The sequence below is a fragment of the Sphaeramia orbicularis genome, chromosome 5 (genome assembly GCF_902148855.1).
Source record: "Sphaeramia orbicularis chromosome 5, fSphaOr1.1, whole genome shotgun sequence".
In the NCBI taxonomy this organism is placed as follows: Eukaryota; Metazoa; Chordata; class Actinopteri; order Kurtiformes; family Apogonidae; genus Sphaeramia; species Sphaeramia orbicularis.
Window position 1 is genome coordinate 50,298,563 of NC_043961.1, and position 20,660 is coordinate 50,319,222.

The window sequence follows — 20,660 nt, forward strand, 5'->3', positions numbered from 1 at the left end:
TTAATTTTTGAAGCAAAGAAACATGTATTTACTGATACACTGTGTGAAAACTTTGAAATATTTTTTTTAATCCTGCTAATAAGATGTTTTGTCACATTTTAACATACTCTAATATTAGTTGTTACTCACTTTAAGGAGATAATATGAAAAAAAAAAAAAACCCAAAAAACCTTTTTGTTTAAAAAAAAATTGTCAATTACAGTCTATTAACAATAACAAGCAATTGAGTTACACTCAAACATGTTACTGCAGATCAGATTTATCAAGAACAGCAAAGTTACAGTAATGGTATGAATTGCAGTGTATGGGATGATGCAGAGGCATCCACTGTGTTGTCTGATATGGAACTGAAACAATAAAATCCATGAATATACAAGAGAACTGCTGTAGAATAGCTTTCAACTGTAGTGACAACTATGCATGAAAGGGTTAACAGGACTGCAAAACCCAGCATGCTTTGTGCTCGCCATATGGTCAGTGGAGGTCCCTCCTGTGTCGTCCATCATAGCTGGATCAATGTGTGTACAGACTTGCGCTCACAGGAGACCAATCTGCCACTAATGAAGATTTTGATTCATTTAGCAACTCTTTACAACACTCCCAGACTGTGATAGAGAGCAGTTAGCATTGGCAGACTCTTTGGTAAACTACGGCCCCTATTGATTGTACTCCATCATTGCCTGGAAAACAAAGCAGGAGCCAGTGTACCTCCCTCTCCCACCTCATTACCCAAATTTGCTTTCAGTTAAGTAGGTTTTCTTCTGGTTTATGAAACACAGTTTGATGTTGAGTAAATGTTCTTTTCTCTGGATGCATCAGACATGACTTAGGGATATTAGATATTTCTCAGGTATTTTTGCATCATTTTAAACAGCAGCAACCACAGTCTCCCAAATATTGCATCTAGCAGGAGTTTTTCACCCCTTTAGAAATCCAAATTCAACACTTCCAGAACCTTAAAACAAGTTATCACAGTTCAACACATGTCTTCCTAGCGACATCTTAAGGAGCGCATCATGTTGTGCACAGTATTTTGAAGGGTGACCAAGTAACAGCAGCCTATTTCAGAGATAAACATAATGCTGGGGTCTGGGTTTTTCGGGGGGGGATATGTGCCAGTGCATTGATAATCGATGATACCCTTCTTGGCTGCGGGGCCAGTAAGACGGCCTGTTGGCATGACTCAGACCAATAGAATCAGTCACACATGAGTAGTGAGGTGTGGAGGAGGAAGCTAAGCCTGACTACATACAATAGATTTTAGGATGTATTGACTTTTGTGCAGGGACCTCCCTGTGTTGCTGTATCTCTCTTGAAAGTCTATAAATTTGGTCCACTGGCCTCATCAGTCCATCTGTCCCTCCATGTCGCCACCCAATCCTTCTTCTTCCGTGCTCTGACAACTCAAATGCTTAATTCAGATGATGGTGTCCTGTTCATACTCATATCGATTTCATTTACAACGTCGGTCGGGCATGTGGCGGTCAGCCCCTGTCCCTGTTGTGCTGCCATTATTCGTGGATGACATGTTGAGAGAAAATCCACTATTTAAACCCCTAAGCAGCTGCTATTCAACAGAGACCAGCAGCACCATTGGAACTGCTTACTTACTTTGTGTTTCCAGTTCTGTGATGGTGTGGTAAGGTTTGATGCAGTTATAACATAATGTTTATCACAATTAAATAATCATGATAATTGTCTCCATTTACAGAATAGACAGTGATTTTGTGAATTATAATTATACTTGGTTTGACGCTTCATCGTCATCTCAAATTTCAGTATTGTGTCAGCCGTAGATGTGATCATTGAAAAACAGGCACACTAGAAAGAAGCCAAACATTCTTAAATAGAACCACATTTTCTTGTACGAGGCAAAGGCACACAAAAAACTAACTTTGTTTTCTTTGTTTGGATAGATGTATTACAACTAGAATGAGAAGCCGCTGAAAGAATGCAATTTACATTAAAACTACAAAAAAACAACTGCTGGGACAAGTTAAATATTTGTTGTCATATCTTTTTTTTTTTTTACACAAAGTTGGAAATATTTTTATTACCTCCGCCAAGGAGGTTATGTTTTTGCCAGGGTTTGTTTGTCTGTTTGTTTGTCTGTCCGTTAGTGTGCAACATAACTCAAAAAGTTATGGACAGATTTTGATGAAATTTTCAGGGTTTGTTGGAAATGGGATAAGGAAGAAATGATTAACTTTTGGGGGTGATCGGGGGTGGGGGGGCCCACGGGGGGGCCCACTGATCAGCCTTGGCGGAGGTCTGCGCTCTCCGAGTGCTTCTAGTTAAAGATTTTTTCTGTCTGTTCTAGGCTTCTTTAGTTAGGGGAATTTTGACTCAGATGTAGTAGGTAGTTGTAATTTACCCCAACACTGGTTGCCAACTGTCATAAAACAGGAAAAAGACAAAGAGGGAGTCGGGTGTGAGCTACTGTAGAAACATAATCACACAACATGGCAGATTCTGTGAAAGGCAAACCACATAAACAGCTCATTCTAAGGTAACAAAATTACAATGCGTCTTCTTTTCCCTTTATTATACACTAATGGAAATAAAGTTATGAAGATGATATTGTATTGCTGCAATTAGATCCTCCTCAATCCCCCTAAATCCCACACTCTTATAAACTGACTTAAAAATGAAATTAGTTTTCTAATGGAAAAAAATACTTGACAAATTTTTTTTTTTTTCTTTTTAACAGTAAAACACTACTTTCCCCCAAACAAGGCTGTCTTATTTTATTAAAATTTGCATAATACAGTGACTGGGCTGAAAAGAATTCAAAAACAGCTATTAAAGAACCTTTATCTGAAGTTGCATTGTGCAGTGGTACTACTTCAAATGTAAATAATGAACTTTGACTGTATGTATTTGTGAGCCTTGATATTCATTGTAGAGCTGATAAAAATTACATTGTCATTTTGGCTGAACACAACTCCCAGTGCATTGTCTATATTTAGTGTATTAACCACCACTAATGAAGTGTTTATTGAAACTGTTTGAGAAGTGCTGATTGATTTTTGTAGCAACACAAGGGGAAAACATGACAGAAAGATAATGCAGCATTAAATTATCTGCCCATGATGTGTTGTATTTGTTTACCGTAACTCTATGACACTGCACTGTTAAATCAGATTCTATATTTTTAGCTCAACTGATTTAGTGCCAAACATGACCAAGGAAATGTTTCACAGGTGTGCTGTTGTAAATGTCAAAACATATTGCGCCTTTGTGCTCAGCGCTGATCTTGAAATCAATAGAGAGGGAAAAGTGGTTCCCTGGCAACTTTAGGGAACAGCTTGTGCATCCTTGTCACATTGTCATGTGAAGGATAGCCATGGGCCATCTCAGCCGTCTCAGGCTGTCTGTCTGTGAATTATTTATCGGAGGGCGACAATGACATTTCAGCCCCCTGCAAGAACAAGGGAGGCTGATGTCTCTCTCACCATTTTATCATAGGTAGCGCTAATTTAAATAATTAATTAGTGTGTTTACAAGTTGAGAAGATACTTACGTTCTCATGTGATATGTAAGGCTCAGTACTGAACAGTGTACAAACTGAATGCATCACCTTCTGCAAAACTTATTGGAGGTGTAAAGTTAAGAGCAACAAGTTTTAATATTTAGCGGCTGAATGAATGAATGAATGAATGTTTTTATTACTGTGTGTTGCATAAAAAAAACCTACCCAGCTCTTACATGGGCTTATAAGACACCAAAAATACAAACCAAAAATCAAATATTAGACAATAGGCACAATAGATATGAACAAAACAAAGTATTGACCTATTTAAACAAACGCATCTGCCGCTTTTTCCTGGCTTTACAAACAAATAATGCTAATTTATATACATTTGAACTAAGATTTCAGAATCAGCTTTATTGGCCATGTATGTGAACACGTACAAGGAATTTCGCTTTGGTTTTTCTTTACTCACGACGTACAATTTAAACATGAACCAAACACGACATGAACCCAAACACACTTGAACACAGACCTAATATAAACAAACATTCGACTAGAGACAAGGACAACAAATTTTTTATATTTACTTACCATCACATCATTACTGAAAAGGAATTTTTAAGGACGTAAAAATCCTTGAGCCCAAACTCTTTAATATTGAAGAAAGAATTAGTAGTACCTGCTTCAAAAACACAAGATGTGGATGTATATATAGGAATTAGTTGCTCATCAAGAACAGGGAAAGAATGCATAAGGAACAACAGAGCAAAGAAGACTTGCAAAAAAGTTTTTAGAGCTTTAGTAATGTAAAACAGCAAGAAATAAGTGTCTTGAACTTGTTTCTGGCTGTTGTAATTTTGCATTTAGTGAAAAACCTTTGTCCTGGGAAATGATTCATTTTGATCAAGTATGTCTTCATGAGAAAAGTTATTTTATTGTAAGAATATACCCAATTTGAGTCTTAATAGTTTGTGGCCTAGATGGCTGGAGAATTGGCTTGTGACAGAAGAGTCATTGGTTCAATTCCCCAGATCGGCGGTGAGTTGTTGGCTGATGTGCCCTTGAGCAAGGCAGTCAACCCCCCATTTGAACCTGATATGGTGAGCCCACTGCTCCTAGTGTACAGTGCGTAGTGCATGTTCATATGATATAGTGATGGGTTAAACACGGAAGACCATTCAGTGTGTGGTGCATGTCTGAGGTGAACCTTACTGACAAATAAAGATTCTTAATTCTAATAGTTTTCCAGATTTAACCCATGACAGGCTAAAATAATCGTTTGCATGAAGCCTCAGCCATGGAACAAAATGTCTTTTATAGGCTCAAGATTGAGACACTTGAACAAGTTCACAGTTTAAGAGGATTCAATCTGAAATAACTTGTAAATTGTAATGAGTACAAATGGCTTTAAATTTTTCTCCAGTTTTAAGGTCCATTAAGGTTTTTCAGTGGCAAGACTTCTAGGGAAGATCTGCCTGAGCTAAATTCACTTACCCCATAATCACAGAACAATTTGCCTATATGTTCTAATAAGTGGCTACTTTCCAGTAAGTAGAAGCATTTGACACTGGCCTCATCCTGCTCAAATTTATCTAGAATGATTTCACTCAGAGTTTTCATTTACATGTGAACAAAATGTTTTGTGAGGGTGTTGTGTGATAAACTGATGGGGTGTCTGAGGCTAAAAGGTTGCACTGGTCCTAAATAACACACAGCTCTAGCTTTGATTTTTCATCCTATGCTGCAGATTTTACAAACACACAGACCCTTGTTTTGATGCTGCAAAAACTGCCAACAGTAGACTACAGCAGACATGCTGTTCAAAACACATAAAGAAGCACGATGAGACTGAGAGCAAACCTCAAAGCTCCAGAACACAATGAAGATCCTGACTCCCCAAGGTCACCATCAGCACCCACTGACGCTGCTGCTCTTCACAGCCAGCACAATCTCCTGGTTACCACAGCAACTCTGACTAGAGACCTCCTGTAGTCAACCACCTCACTATATCAACACATACACACAGATGGAAGGCAGGGGTGGCTATTACACATACACACCGTCACACTTAGGCATTCATATTCTCATGAAGATGTATCCACACTTGGGCACATGCACAATGAGAAACAGACGTGTGTGCTTCCACACAATCACCAACAGTCTTATCACTTTTTCTTGATGTGTATCTGCCAACTGCTTGTCTCTTTTCGCTGTGAATTGCATTGTTTCTTCAACTGAACATTCAGACTTGTCTTTGAGGAAAAAAAAGAGCTTCCGCAAGCAGTAACAGGAAAAAACACTAGTGAAAATTGTGATAAAAATCACTCGTATCGTTATGTGGAAAATTAAAGTAACACAGAGTTTTGTAAGCCACCATTTGCTTATTTTACTATAAGAGAGAAAAGATATTTGTTTTAGAAAACGACCAGGCTAAAAGAAAAAGCTCTTTTTTTTCTCTAAGCTTTGCCCATTTTTATCGTCAGAGATTTCGTGCAGCTGAAGCACATGGCACCGTGGTATTCCAACCTTATTTTCCAAAGAGTAATGATAAGCAGTGATCTGATTATGGCATGAGGTGACTCCAGGTCTAAGATGGATTTCATGGGGATTTTATTGATGTTTGTATCCTGCTACGGACTCACTGCACACAGGCGGGCGTTTCAGGTTCTGCTTCTAACTCAGTTTTGCCACAAATGCACTTTAAAGGTTACTTCCATATTGTGTCCGTTTATTAGAAAGCTTTTTGTTACATTTCACCACTTTATGTTTTAAAAGCTCCTATATATTTTACACTGAGCAAAGATGTATTGTGATTCATGCTCCGCTTTTTTCCTACACCCCCCAGTGAACAGCATTCATATAAAATAACTTTTCTTTTTGTGAGATACCAGTGTAATTTTTCCAGTTCTGTGCATCTGGTGTCTGTGGCATTTGAGTAATTTGTCACGAAGTGCTAATGTCTGACTCATAGGTCACCCTTGTATAAAAAAAAAAAAAAAAAATCACTCCCTATGTGCTCCCAAAATCTTGACAAAACTTTGCATTCGTGGGAAATAAATCTGCCGTCGCTGCAGTCAGAATCAGCCAAATAGGTCTTTGTAAATAACTTTGCATTGATGTTGTTATTAGTACTGCTCCTCTGCAATAAAACATTAACTATACTTGGAGAGAGATTGAAGGACACAAAGGAAGGGGCTTATTTCACTTATTAGTTTTCCAGTCCGTCTGTCGTTTCTTCTATACAAGCTCCTTTTCTGTTTTCTTTTGACCATTTCCATGAATGTCAGAATGTTGAAGGTTAATAATAAGTTAATTGCAAGCGTCGATGTTTTGATTCAAGGCTCGCAATCCCTTAGCTCAACAAACAACAGCAAAGAGGCTGTTCTGTTTTGGCCCTGGGCCATGGCTTTCCATTTCCTAATGTCTATGATTTGATTACACATCCATTAGTTCACTGGTGATCATGTCTTTGCCAATAGGTCACAATTTCCTGATGTGGTCTATAGCAACTCTCGCACAGCAGCTACGCACTTCTAATATGGTGTCTGAGGACAGCCCAGTCTAAACTCTACAACTATTCAGATGTTTACTAATCCACCAGTTAATCATCCTTCCATAAATATCCTTAAAGATGGTACAAAATTGTGATGCTATAAGTACCAAGAGCCTAGGGGGACATACAGTATTCAGAGTGTTACAAATGAATTAATCACACCCACAGATGTTCACGTTGGAAATAAGACACTTTGGTACTTTTGCTCGAAACATTGTTTGAAAGATGAGGAGGTGTGTGAAAATGTAATCACACTAATTATTCAATAGGAAATTATTTCAGCTTTACTCATTAATGGATGTTTAATAGAATTCTTACAACCTTTAAAATGTTAATCTTCAGCAATAAAAGACTGATAAAGAAGTTCTTATAAAATTTCTGAGATGCCTGAGATGTGCAGTTGTTGTTGTGCATGAGATATTTCAGGTGCAGTTACTCCCACTCTGAAATAAAAACTTGTGTCATATTCACTCAAGCACATACTGTGTCACGCAGAGGGGAGAATGCTCAGTTTGTCAACAGCATCTCAACACTGAGACCTCCGACATCAGTGGTCGACACACAAACAAAAACTTTGGCACTTTTCTGCTACTTTTGGAATAATACTTTTGGCACTGACATACCTTTAGGATGTGATGTATGAAGCAGGAAATAAGTTTTAATGTGCGTCATAGATAAGCTGACGGGTGAGCCACCGTTAAATACATTAAACATGCTTATCTTTTTGTCTTCCAGATATTCACACGCTATGGAAAATGCTACACGTTTAATTCCGGGCAAGATGGACGACCCCTGCTGGTGACGATGAAAGGGGGGATGGGTAACGGCCTGGAGCTGATGTTGGATATCCAGCAGGATGAATACTTGCCTGTGTGGGGAGAAACTGGTAAGCTTACCTGCAGGATGTGTAACGCAAAAAAAAAAAAAAAAACACCCCCAGTTTTGGAAAAGTCAGCTAAAAGCACAAGATCGGTGTGTATATGGTTGCCCTAAAGCAGAGATCTGAGTTGAAAAGAGACTTTTTAATCAGCTGAACACATACACTAATTATCCAGTTCTTTTGTTTCTCAGGGGGAGAAACTATCACAACTGTAATCCGTGAGCTAGAGGCCTGAATAGGTTGTTACACTGATTGAATAGTCCTCTTGGTCTTATTGTGAAACCATGAATAAGCACATACTCTAAGCTAAATAGATCACATTTGACAATCTACAGATGTCATGTAGACAACTCGCACTCACTTTTTCATCTGAAATTGTCAATTTTCTAAAGAGAAAAAAAGACCCTGAATTTTTTCCACTGATGATCTTGAAAATGCACTGCTGTGTGCAATGGATATTGACTTCTCTATATAAAAAAACAAATTGATATTGATCAGAATTTTTTTTTATCTCATTTTATTTTAATTGCATCACCTGCCAGTTACGTGTCTCCTCCACATGAATCAAATAAGAGCAGAACTATTTGCAAGAATAAAAAAATCAATGGAGACTACAGACATATTCATCAAGGGAGTCCAGTCTCGTCAGAGGTGGTCTGTGAAATCCTGAATGTCTGCTTTGCTTGCATATGGTACTGTGTGTTTGCATTAATATTTTAAAGTCTGCACAGGGGAATGTATGTACAGTAAAGAGGCAGCAACACTGTGTTTACAATTATCGTTAAATATGAAGCACAACGTTGAGGGCTGAAATCTGACTGTAAATCTAACTGCATTCGGCATATACTTAAGCAGCACATAACGTTCAAGCCTAAATGATTCAATAAGATTAATATATTATGCTCTTTATGCAATATTATTAATGATTAAAGGCTTTTACAATAGGGAATGTAGTGAGATTTAAAGATGAATAATCACAATGTACAGTATAGAGTTAAATTCATTCACATACTTTTCATTATTAAAGTTAATGTAAATTAGCCTGAACAACCAGAGAGAAGGCATGAAATAAAACATGTTGCAGGCTTATAAATTTGATTTAAGGAACAATACCAATTTAATTAATCCCCCTATATCACACTTAAGTTGTTATTCTGAAGCTTTTTGTCATTGTTGCCAAATGTCCATTGGTCGATGACTGCTCCGGTTACAGCAATAATTTATTACTAGCTTGTGCATTCTAGTTTGATGCAGTGCACAAATTTGCACCAAGTCACTGCAAGTGAGAAACATCTTCTGAATACCCCAACCATCTATTTTTTATACCCACTTATCCCCTTCAGTGTCACATGAGGATCTCCCATCATGCATCAGGCGAGAGACAGTTTACACATGGGACAAGCTAATGGTCTTTGAAAGCGTCTTTCTAACACGTACATACTCTAATATTCACACCTACCATTTAGGTGTTAGTGTCTTTACACTATGGGAGAAACCTGGAAGGAAAAAACAAAACACTGTAGCACATGTGGTTTAATGCTTCAAGGCAACAGATATACCAGTGAGCCACACTCTGCTGAGTAAGAAGTAAAAAACAACAACATGAGAGCACAGTAAGGTCAAATAGAAAGAGACGACCAAGACAGCGTTATTATTTTTCATATTTCCTGGAATAAAAATAGGATTTGATTACAAGCCAGGTCTCTAATAAAGCCTGGGGTCCAGATTGACATAAACAAGTAAAGGTCAAGTAAAAATTAATATGGATAAACTTGTGGTGTCTGTCATATAATATATGCATATAACTGATGCATAATGGTCACCTATGGAGATTTTGTTAATACACTCAGCATTTTAACCTGGCTGTTTTCAACACTTTGTTATTGTAGGTCACTCATCTGAGGTGTTATTGTTCCATTTCTGTCACTGCAGGTGTGTGTCTTACTTTTTCAGCAAATCACCAAAATGTAGAAACTTACAAATGTTTGAAATGTTTAAGCAAGTTTTCCATTTAGAGGAAAGTGCAATGTAGTACTTTTAACAATATAAATCCGAGTGGATCAAAAGGTGTCATAATAAAAGACCATTTTTAGCTCAACCGACCGAGGCACTGAACTGTTGTGAGGGCGCTGTGTCCAGCATCGTCATCGTCTGCATCATCTTCATCAGCAGTTTCTTCAAACATCTTCTCTGATGAAACTACTGGTCAGATTCATTTCAAATTTTCTATGTAGCTTTCTTGGGATAATGTCTACAAAGTTTGTTCACAGTTTTGAAAAATGTAGATTTTTTAATTTTTGAAGAATTTTTGTAATATTAAAAATTTGCCTTTAATTGTATTGGGCCATATTTTGATGGCTTATAACACGTAAATGGTTAGAGATATCAATATAGTTACTGTTGGCCACTGATAGGAAGTCATACATGGATTTTGATTTAATTTGTTGAGTTCTCCTCCAGTGAAAGCACCTGTTACGCCCTAGTCTAGGGGTAAAAATAAGGCATAACATAAAATGACTCCCCACTCGATTCCCACTCCCAAGGAAGACCGTGACAAATAATGTTAAATTAAAACCGAGCAGCAGTTTATTTAATGTAGGGTGAGCAGTGATAAAAATAACAAACAAAACCAACTCAATCACTCTGTACTTCCCTAATAAAAATAAAAGAACAAAAATACACAGGACTAACCTGGCCTCCTAACTCAAAAACAGGAGAAAACGTGATGAAAATAAAATTGACTTCTCACCCTAAACAAGTGCTGCGGTGTCCATAAACTATTTACAATGTGCATAAATACAGAATTCAAAATGTCGAAACTCTCTCTCTCTCTAATAATGCGAACTGGCAGCGTTAGTTGGGAGCAGGACGAGGACGAGGAGCGGGGCTGGGTTGTCGACAGGCGGTTTTAAAGGCGGACTCCGTCTTCCTCCACCAATTAGTGGCCCATACGCTCCAGGCTGGCCAATCCCCAGGACGCGCGTTCCACCAATCCAATACAGCCACCTGGACTTCAACACACATACATATATAGACAAATACACCACTGGCCCTCTACAGGCCAGGGTGGGATAACAGAACAAATTACAGATACGCATATATACGACCTCAGGGTTGTAACAGCACCACTCACTTCTATTGGGAGACTGATCTCCTGCATCAAGACCACAGGACTCTAACATAGCGAGAGAACCTGGCAACCTTGTAAATTCAAGTTATTATTGATTCTTAATAGAACGTGAGTTACAGGGCCATTGGTCCTATACAGGTTTTAGGTTAAATGGAGGAAATTACAAATAAAGGCCTGACTCTAATACAAATTTCCTTTAAATTAAGGCCTGGTACATTTTGTTGGTGAGGAAAATGAAAACATCAGCTAGTATTTGAGAAAATATAGTATCTTCTTCTCATTAAACCTTGAGATTATTGAGTACCACTTGTTTTTGTCCCATGCCAATTCCAACAGCACATATTTTAATAAGAGTTGAGATGCTCAAGAAAAATAGCCTGAGGAAATTTAGCAATTTGCAATTTTGGTCCCCTGAAGAAATAAATCTTGATAGATCTGACAAAAATGAAAGGAAAGATAACTTTTAGTGACATCTTCATTAGCCAGCTGTATTTCATAGAAAGACAGAATATGTAGCATAATGTGGCATTGTATATTTTTATTTGAAATGTCAAACTTGAGTAAAAACAAAGAAAATATATTATTACTGTTGCTGTACTTAACAACATGATGTACAGGCATTCAAGCAATTTTTTGCTTCACCAAAATAATTTTAGAAGTTGGCCAGTAAAGGTTGCAGAGGTATGAACTGACCTGTCGCAGCTCGATGTCATGACCTGCCATTCAACTTTTCAGGTTGCCAGTGGCTGGTTTTAGAACATAGTGTTTGATAGTGTGTGTGTGTGTGTGTTTTATTTTCAGTATTCATGGGCTCATCCAGTGTTATTTAAGTCTCCCTGTTAAAATCCTGCATCTGAAGTTCACGTTCTGGAAAAAGATGAAAGAAATCCCTGACCCTCTTGTCTTTGGATGTTTTCACCAAATGCAGCTGTAAATAACCTGCTATCACTGTCCTCATTCATATTCAAAGATATCTCCAATAGAGACTGTGGCCAAACTAAAATTAGTTAAAGTTTTCCAAACGTTTTTCCAGGGTTCATATTATTTTCTTTCTGATCAGTTTCTTTGTAGTTACACAATTTATATTGTTAATCTCTTTACATCCACCTTTTACACACTATTTGTGCCTAGTTGGATAACCAGAATACATAAGCTCATAACAGAAGAATTATAAGGACAAGATGCGAGTATGATACCTGATTCTGTTCTTCTGTCTGCAGCTGTATTTGTTTGACATCACACTACATTACAAAACGAACATATCACAGACACTTTCATCTGTCAAGATGTTGCCGATGGGTGGTCACAGTTCGATTAGGGATTTTCTTATTGCAAATAGCAAAAAATGACTTCACGCACTAGTATTCACCACATAGAATAATTGTAGAATTCTTTCATTAGACATTTTTGAAAAAAAATTTCTAAACTGTGGACCCCTAGGGACTAAAAGGAATAAGAATAATCCCCGGATAGACACATGTTCTGACTTTATGATGCTTCAAAGGGAAGGGAGTGCAGATTTTTTTTAGCATCTATTCTGTTTGCCATGCCAGTAAAGTTGAGTTAATTGTTCTTTAGTGTGACTAGTATGACTTCCATAAAATTACTCAAACAATGAAATTGTGGAAAATCTAAGCTTTCTAATGTGTAGGATGCCTATACTGGCATAAGTAATGTTTCTGACTGAATAAACATTGTGGGGGGGTTTATAATCAGGTTTAGAGGGGTTTTAACATAGTTGATTAATGTAAAAAAAAAAAAAAAAAAACAGGTAATTGACAGATGTAATGATCAATGACTGCCTAGAATCTGTCAGTTGATCCAGTCAGGTTGTTGGAAGGTGTGCACCACATCGTCATAGTTCCATAGGCTCCGGATGCAATATTAATCACACAGGCAGAGTGGCAGCTCCAAAAACCTCCAGATTTTGGCTTAATTTTCAGACCATGGGAGGAAACAGCATCAGTGAGTCCATCAATGTCATGTCATCATTTGTCTCCATATCTATCCCTGCTTTGAACTCGCCCGTAGGTTTTAACTGTCAGTCTGATTGTGTGTTGCTGTGAAATTCTGTATATTTTTGCATGAATTTAATTAAAAGTGCAGACAATGAATTTACTCTGATGCATCTGAACATGCCATATATGCAGATATATAGTAACACTTTTTCTCCAGGGTTTATTTTGAATATGCTTACCGTATTCACACTGTGTAAGGATGACAGATGGCCCCGACTTAAAGATAACATGCAGGCAGGAGCTTGGGCTGGGCTTATGTATATGTGTGGCTCCAAGCGTCATGCATTTGTCTTGGCAGCAGCAGAAAATGGCTTTATATATTGTCTCAGAAGAGCAATGTGTAACAGTTAAAGTGTGCCGCTCTTTGTCAAAGCTCTCTTGCTGAATTCCAGTCGCAGCCCTCAGCTCTTTAATTGAAAACAGTGAGAAAGGCTGACTCTTAGAGGATGATACCGTGTGACAACCAGGGAGGAGAGGCAACAGAAAACACACTTTCTCGCTTTATCCTGGAGCTGGAGCTCAAAGACAAATAAATCGCTTGAAAACAGCCTGGCATCGCTAGAAGCATTTGCAGATCACTGCAAATGTGATAGTAGTGCATTTGCACAAGTATGGGCTTAAGTCACCATGTCATTGTGATGTTCCTTGATCTGAGTATCAAAGAGACCCATCTGCTTCAATCTATAAAATCTATACAGCCGAGTGCAGTAGAAGAGGAAGCTGTCAGCTGTATCGACTTTCCTTTTATCCTCATCAACATTTATTTATTAATTTATCCATTCACTCTCATTTCTCTGTGCAGTAAATAAACCTCCTGTGGGGCACATACTGTCATCAGTGGGTCTATACACAGAGTCCATCTCCTTTATCTTTCAGTCAGCTATTGTTTACTATGTACAGATAAAAGTGTGGGAGCCCTTTGGTGCAGCTGATGAATACACATTAAATGCACCAATGGGATTCCCTAGGAATGGGTGTTTGCAGACTAAAGTCATATTAAAGTTTTTTAATGGGTTAATTTGAACCTTTTTGACATCAGAATGCTTTTTCATACACATTTTCACTGATTAAACTTCGGTCAACTAAAGAAAAACTGAAAAACATTTTTACGATCAAATTTTTATTTTCATTTTCATGTCATAAAACAAATGAAGTCCAAAAGAGGTATTTCAGGGGATACAATATTACTGGAATGGAGTCTCAGAACAAGAATATCAAGAGTGGGCCTAAGACATAAGAACATGTCATGGGATACCATAGAACACAATGATAGTATGATGATAACAAAAGAAAAAAAAAGTAAGGTTAATTGCACACTCAAAAAAATAAAAATGCATACATAATCTACAAAAATACACACAAACACACTAAACATACAGACACATAGAGACACACAAACATATATAGACAAGACAGAGGGGACTTTACATCTAGCGGCACTACGGTGAGAGAGCCAGTGGCAAAATTAACTTATAGCATGTTTTTCAAAGAGTCAGCAGTGCTATGCCGGCTATTTAGTGTGCTTTCATTAGCACCATTAATTCGAGCCGCTGAAAGCTCCATGTATATGACATCCAAAAAGGAGAGAATCCAAGATTGGATAGTTAGAGAATGAAGTGGCTTCCAGCAAGTTGCAATCATTTTTTTGGCTGCTGTCAGTCCAGCAGAGATGACTCACTTTTTGAGTTTAGAAATGTTAAAGATTGACAAATCATTAAGCATCAACACACATACAGTTACAGGCACTGTTTCATGTATCAACTCAGATAGTCTGGATGCAACATTGCCCCAGAACTGTCTGACAGGAGGACAGTTCCAAAACAATAAATAAATGTGCCCAAAACTGGAAAACTTTGATTTGATTTCATTAATTACAATTGTCGCATTGTAATTAATGAAATTAAATTGTAAGTACAGATTGTACATTTGGAAAAACGCACACAGATAAAAACTTCTATTCCACACGTCTCCAACATGTGTGGAATATGCTACATTTTCTGATGGAATATATATAAAATCAAACATGATAGGACACAGTTTGCAACTATTTCTTAACAGCATAACTGGAATAAAGTCCCATGGTGTCAAGTTGCAATATATGCTATCTATAAGGTGATATGCTATTATTATATAAATGCAGCTTTGGAAAAAAAAGTAGTAGACCACTATGACAAAGTGGTAAAAAAAAAATCTGCATTTGTCATAAAATGTAAGTAACTGTCAGTCAAAACACACATGAAATGTTAACATTACAAATTTAACAAAGAAATGAGCTGCATTTAAATTGATGACAGCAAAAAGCATTTCTCAGTAACAAATATTCAGTAACAAATAAAATCATCTGATGTGGAAAAACATTTGATAAGTAAAACAAATACTGTTATATTGAGTTTCTATGGAAAATTAAAGGATATTTGGTCTTAAACTTATTGTCAGCACACAGGCTGACATTGGACTAATCACAAAAGGCTGGAGCTTCAATGAGCATGAGCAAATCTAACAATCTGTTCTCTGTTTGTATGCCAGCTGCTTATTATCTGCACCTATAATAAAGACATGATCGGCCTGCATTTGGCCAGTGAAGCTTGTAAGGTATATAGTCACATGACTATCCAGTGTGGAAACCAGGGCCCTGAATCACAAAGCAGGATGATGAGGTTAGAGGTAACTTCAGGTTTAACTCTGAGTTTTCAGCATCACTAAGGTGCTTCACCTCTCAAATGGGCTAAATCTCCATGGTAACGTATTCCAGGCTTCTCCAGAGGGACATCAGAATGTCTGAAAGGACCGACTACTGACCACTGCAGATCCTACAGACCTCAGTTTGCAGAAAAAAAGGAAGACTAGAGTTATACAGACTGTCTAAAGCAGAGCTGTCAAACTCATTTTAATTCAGCTTCCACATTCCATCCAATATGATCTGAAGTGGGCCGGACCAGTAAAATAATAACAGGGGAAAAAAATTTAATTTGACATAATGAAAGTGTTACAACTACAAAGTTTCCTTAAAAACGTGAATAACATGAACAACCTGAAATTCCATAAGAAAAATAACGGGCAATTCTAACCATATTGTATCAGTTTATCTTTTACACAAGTTCATTACAACGTACAGATCACAGTGGATCTACAAATACACACAACATAGTCATAGGCAGAATATTGTTAAAATTACACTTACCTCATAAGACATTCCAGGCTGTCCATATTTGTTCGGGTTATTCACATTTTTTCTGAGAGGATAGTTTGTAAATATTAACATTTTTATGGAATTTTACTTTTTACACTAAAACAAAGGGGGAAAAAATTGGAGTTGTCATTATTTATATGTTATTATTATAGTATTTTACTGGTCTGATCCATTTTAGATCATATTGGGTGGAACCTGAACTAAAAAGATTTTTACACCATTGATTGATAATACTCTATCTTCAGTGTAATTTTTGGATTTCAAAAAGTCATCCCACGGGCCGTAATGGACCCTTTGGTGGGCCAGTTTTGGCCCAGAGGCCATATGTTTATCATTTGTGGTCTAAAGACTTTAGTTTTCCTTTGTACCGCAACATAATAAGTAATCTTGAAACAGAGACAGGTTAAAACACCAGTGACTTAGACTTCCATCCATCCATCCATCCATCCATCCATTATCCACCGCTTATCCAGGGCCAGGTTGCGGGGGCAACAGTCTTAACAGGGATGCCCAGACTTCCCTCTCCCCAGACACCTCCTCCAGCTCTTCCGGGGGGACCCCGAGGCATTCCCAGGCCAGCCGAGAGTTAGACTTGTTAACTGTATACTGTTTGACAGTAATCCTACTTCTGCTTTGAATTGTTGTCTTTGAAATGTTTTTATATTTGTACTTAACTTGTTTCCAAAGTGTTTAACATTGCCAGGGTTAAGCTTTAAGGCTGCACCCATAAAGAAGTTATTTCACCCAATAATGAACACACTCAGAACTATAGAGACATTTTTTTTACCTAATTGTATGAGTTTAATGTGTAAATTTAAGAAAAACTTTAATTCTAGACGAGAAATATTGACGTTAAAGCCAATGTACTCCATTCTTATTTTACATTTGATTCTTTAATTCAGTACATTGTGTGCATATGAATCAACATTCCTATTGTAACTGTCTTCCCCTTCTCTTGTCAACAGACGAGACATCGTTTGAAGCAGGGATCAAAGTTCAGATCCACACCCAGGATGAGCCGCCCTTCATAGACCAGCTGGGCTTTGGAGTGGCTCCAGGCTTTCAGACCTTTGTCTCCTGTCAGGAACAACGGGTACGTCTTGGGAAATATGACACAATGAAATAGCGAAATACAATATATCTCAGCATATTTTGTCAGAGCATTTCCTATATGTTGATATTCATTTTTGAATATTTATCGAAACGAAGAAAGCACACACCTCTGCTTCTACTTCTGCTTTGAGCCAAGCCTTGACATCTTCACTTATGTTGATTAGACGTATTCTATTGTATCTATGTAAGTGTCCGTGTAAATACCTCATTAACTGAACACATACAGTATTAAATGTACTCGGCTCCATCATCACTGATGTATCCTGGGATCATGGAGTATTTCACTTCTTTTAACATCGTACTATGTGGCCCAGGTGACCCTGCCAGGGTTGATCAAGCTCTGGCGTGTGTCCCAGTCACACTCACACTCTACAGCGTACTCCCCTTGATCCAAAACCATCTGGAGGATCGTTGTGCTGCCTCTAAGCCACTGCTGATGGCTCTACCCTTGTCTGCCCTGTCAGTCCCAGCAGACTGAAAGCTTAACTGAAGTTTCCTGGGTCATTCAGGATCTCAATCATGTGAAATTTAAACACTGAGCAAAGCTGTTCAGTTTGCAGATCACCAGTAGCCATAGCTCTGGGTTTAACCCATAAAGACCCAAACAGCCACTGGTGACCCAAACCACCTACTGATGTGAACTGTTTAATACCTGCTGATCCAACAATCCTATCAATACATGTAAATAACTGGTGTAAAATGCAGTTTGTCATCTTTTCATGGTCATCAGATATGACCAAAATTTGTCTTGCTAATCTGTTTCAAATATTACAAATAACACTTCTAACCCATGAAGACCCAAACAGCCACCACTGACCAAAATCATCTACTGATCTAAAATATTTAATAATTTCTAATCCATTAATCCTATCAATACATGTAAATAATTGGTGTAAAATGCAGTTTGTCATATTTCCATGGTCATCAGATAAGACTCATTTGGACGTTCAGAGGCTCCGTAGTTACCATGGAAACACAGTCAACTTCTACAACATTGATTCACCAATAAACCCATGCAGTGTGATCAATGACAGTGGATGGAGACACTTGGTTTATGTTCAGTTATTGATAGATTTTGTCAAAAAAGTAACTTTCTCTAAAATTTTCTCTGTTTTTGATATAACTCTCAAATGTAATATCAGCTTGATGATTAAAGCACATGATCAGTAAATTAAATATGGTAAACACTTGATTGTCACTGAAAAAATGCAAAATACAGAGAATAATATTATAATAAATGGTGAAGGCAAGATGAGACACATTTTCTATAAGGCTGGGTAACATGGCCAAAGGTAGAAATCAGACGAGGTGATATTTTAAAGTTTTATTTATATTACATTGAGTAATTTACATTTACATGATGTCTTTTCAATTCTATTGAAATATCCACTTAAATTTTGGTAAAAGGACTGACACGACCAATGAAACAGATCATTACACTGAATAAAACTACAGATTTCTCTGAATTTGGATCCTGTTGGAACCATTTGATACACTTTGTGAACAAAGAAGTGAGAGCCATGGTCAAGCGAACAATAAACTGAATGGAGAGAGTGAATGGCATAGCATGAAAACAGATGAGAAGTAGAAAAATAAAACACCATGTTCTGATTCTGTCACAGCAGTTATATTCTAAAATCACAAACACACCCACCCCTTCGCAAAACTCTACGGAATGTACTACAGGCAAAATGGAGCAGAAGAAAAAGCTTCCTCCATGTGTGTCATTGACAGGTCTGTTAGAGGCCATAGGCTGGAAGGTCTAGGTGTGTGTGTGTGTGTGTGTGTGCGTGTGTGCGTGTGTGCATGTGCTTTGCCCACAGTTTTGTCTCATAGACAGAACTGTGCAGTGAGTGGTTTCGTTTTTACAATTTTCCACCTTTGTCCTCTGTATGATGCTGTTATCAGCTGGAGGTACAAACTCACTGCCCAAAGAAAAGAAACACCCCGAACACAGTGAAACAAGAAGAAAATAGACCAAACACAGATAGACGGCAGGATCTCTGTAAGTAAATACACCACCACACACAATCACACTGAGGGTCATGAGTGATAATTGAGAGGGTTATTATTTTAAGACTCATTACAGTGTTTTTAAGGAAAATGTAAAGCATTTCACCTTGCATGTCAGCAAAACATAAAACACAGGCCTCATTGTTTTAATGTGGAACTGTTACCTGTTGTAGCTTTAAAATCTGCTACCTCACTGTTTCAATCAATCAGTCAATCAGATTTTATTTATATAGCGCCACATCATAACAAAGTTATCTCCTGACACTTTACATTTAGAACAGGTCTAAACCAGACTCTGAAGCCAATTCACATACATCAACAGAATCCCCCAGGATTTAACAGGTAGAAACCTGGAGCAGACCTCAACTCTGGAGGAGGGACCACTGACATAACTAGTTGGGGTTAAAGAGAGAGGATTAAAAGAAGAGAGAAAGTGAGGGAGAGACTGGGGGAGAGAGGGGGGGAGAGGGGGAGACACATGCATGCACAGCCAACTGAACTACAACTGCTAAAAACTAGAATTGCTGTTACTAGTATAACTACCAATAACTACCAATTTTACTTATACAGACCAGATTTACTGTCTAATATTGTACCACAGTCGTCATGTTAAAATGAACACATGTATTCACCGCCACTTTGTATTTAATGTTAAAACTAAAGAGAATGTGTGTGTGTGTGTGCGTGTGTGTGTGTGTGTGTGTGTGTGTGTTTGTGTGCATAAATAAATAAACATATATACCCACACAAACACACACTACTGGTCAAAAGTTTAAGAACACCCCAATTTTTTCAGTTTTGTATTGAACTTCAAGCAGTTCAAGTCAAATGAACAGCTTGAAATGGTACAAAGGTAAGCAGTGAACTGCCAGAGGTAAAAAAAAAAAAAAAAAAAAGGGAAGGTTAACTCTTTTAATGCCATGGGCCGATTAAATCAGCTTTACGAATACAACCTTTAAAGTGCCACGGGCCAATCAGATCGGCTTTGGAGAACACGCCATATCTGTGTACAAACAAACCATCCACCCCCATTTCTTTCTCACATTTCGATGACGTTCTTTCTGTGTCCTCCTTTTGAGACCAATCAGATGGGAATTTGAGGTCAAGCGACCGAATAATATTTTTATATCTTTTTAATGTTTCTTATTCTCCGGTGTTTCATCAGAGGGAGCCCTCCATGCCGGGGGGCGGCTGTGGACTCCGGGGGCTGTGGCGCCTTCTCTCACTGGGGTCCGCTCCTTTCTGGTGGGTGGGGGTCCCAGTTGGCCCTCTCCCACTAGTTGGGATG

At 37.9% G+C, this 20,660-nt stretch overlaps 1 protein-coding gene across 3 annotated transcripts in view; it reads left to right on the forward strand.

The window, feature by feature from the left end:
• asic1b (acid-sensing (proton-gated) ion channel 1b) overlaps positions 1-20,660 on the forward strand; it is a 335,432-nt gene that overhangs the window by 274,645 nt on the left and 40,127 nt on the right. For all 3 annotated transcript variants that reach the window (XM_030134869.1, XM_030134866.1, XM_030134868.1), the window contains 2 exons: positions 7,764-7,914; positions 17,212-17,339. In XM_030134869.1, the coding sequence (XP_029990729.1) occupies positions 7,764-7,914; positions 17,212-17,339 (279 nt within the window). The remainder of the gene's footprint in view (positions 1-7,763; positions 7,915-17,211; positions 17,340-20,660) is intronic.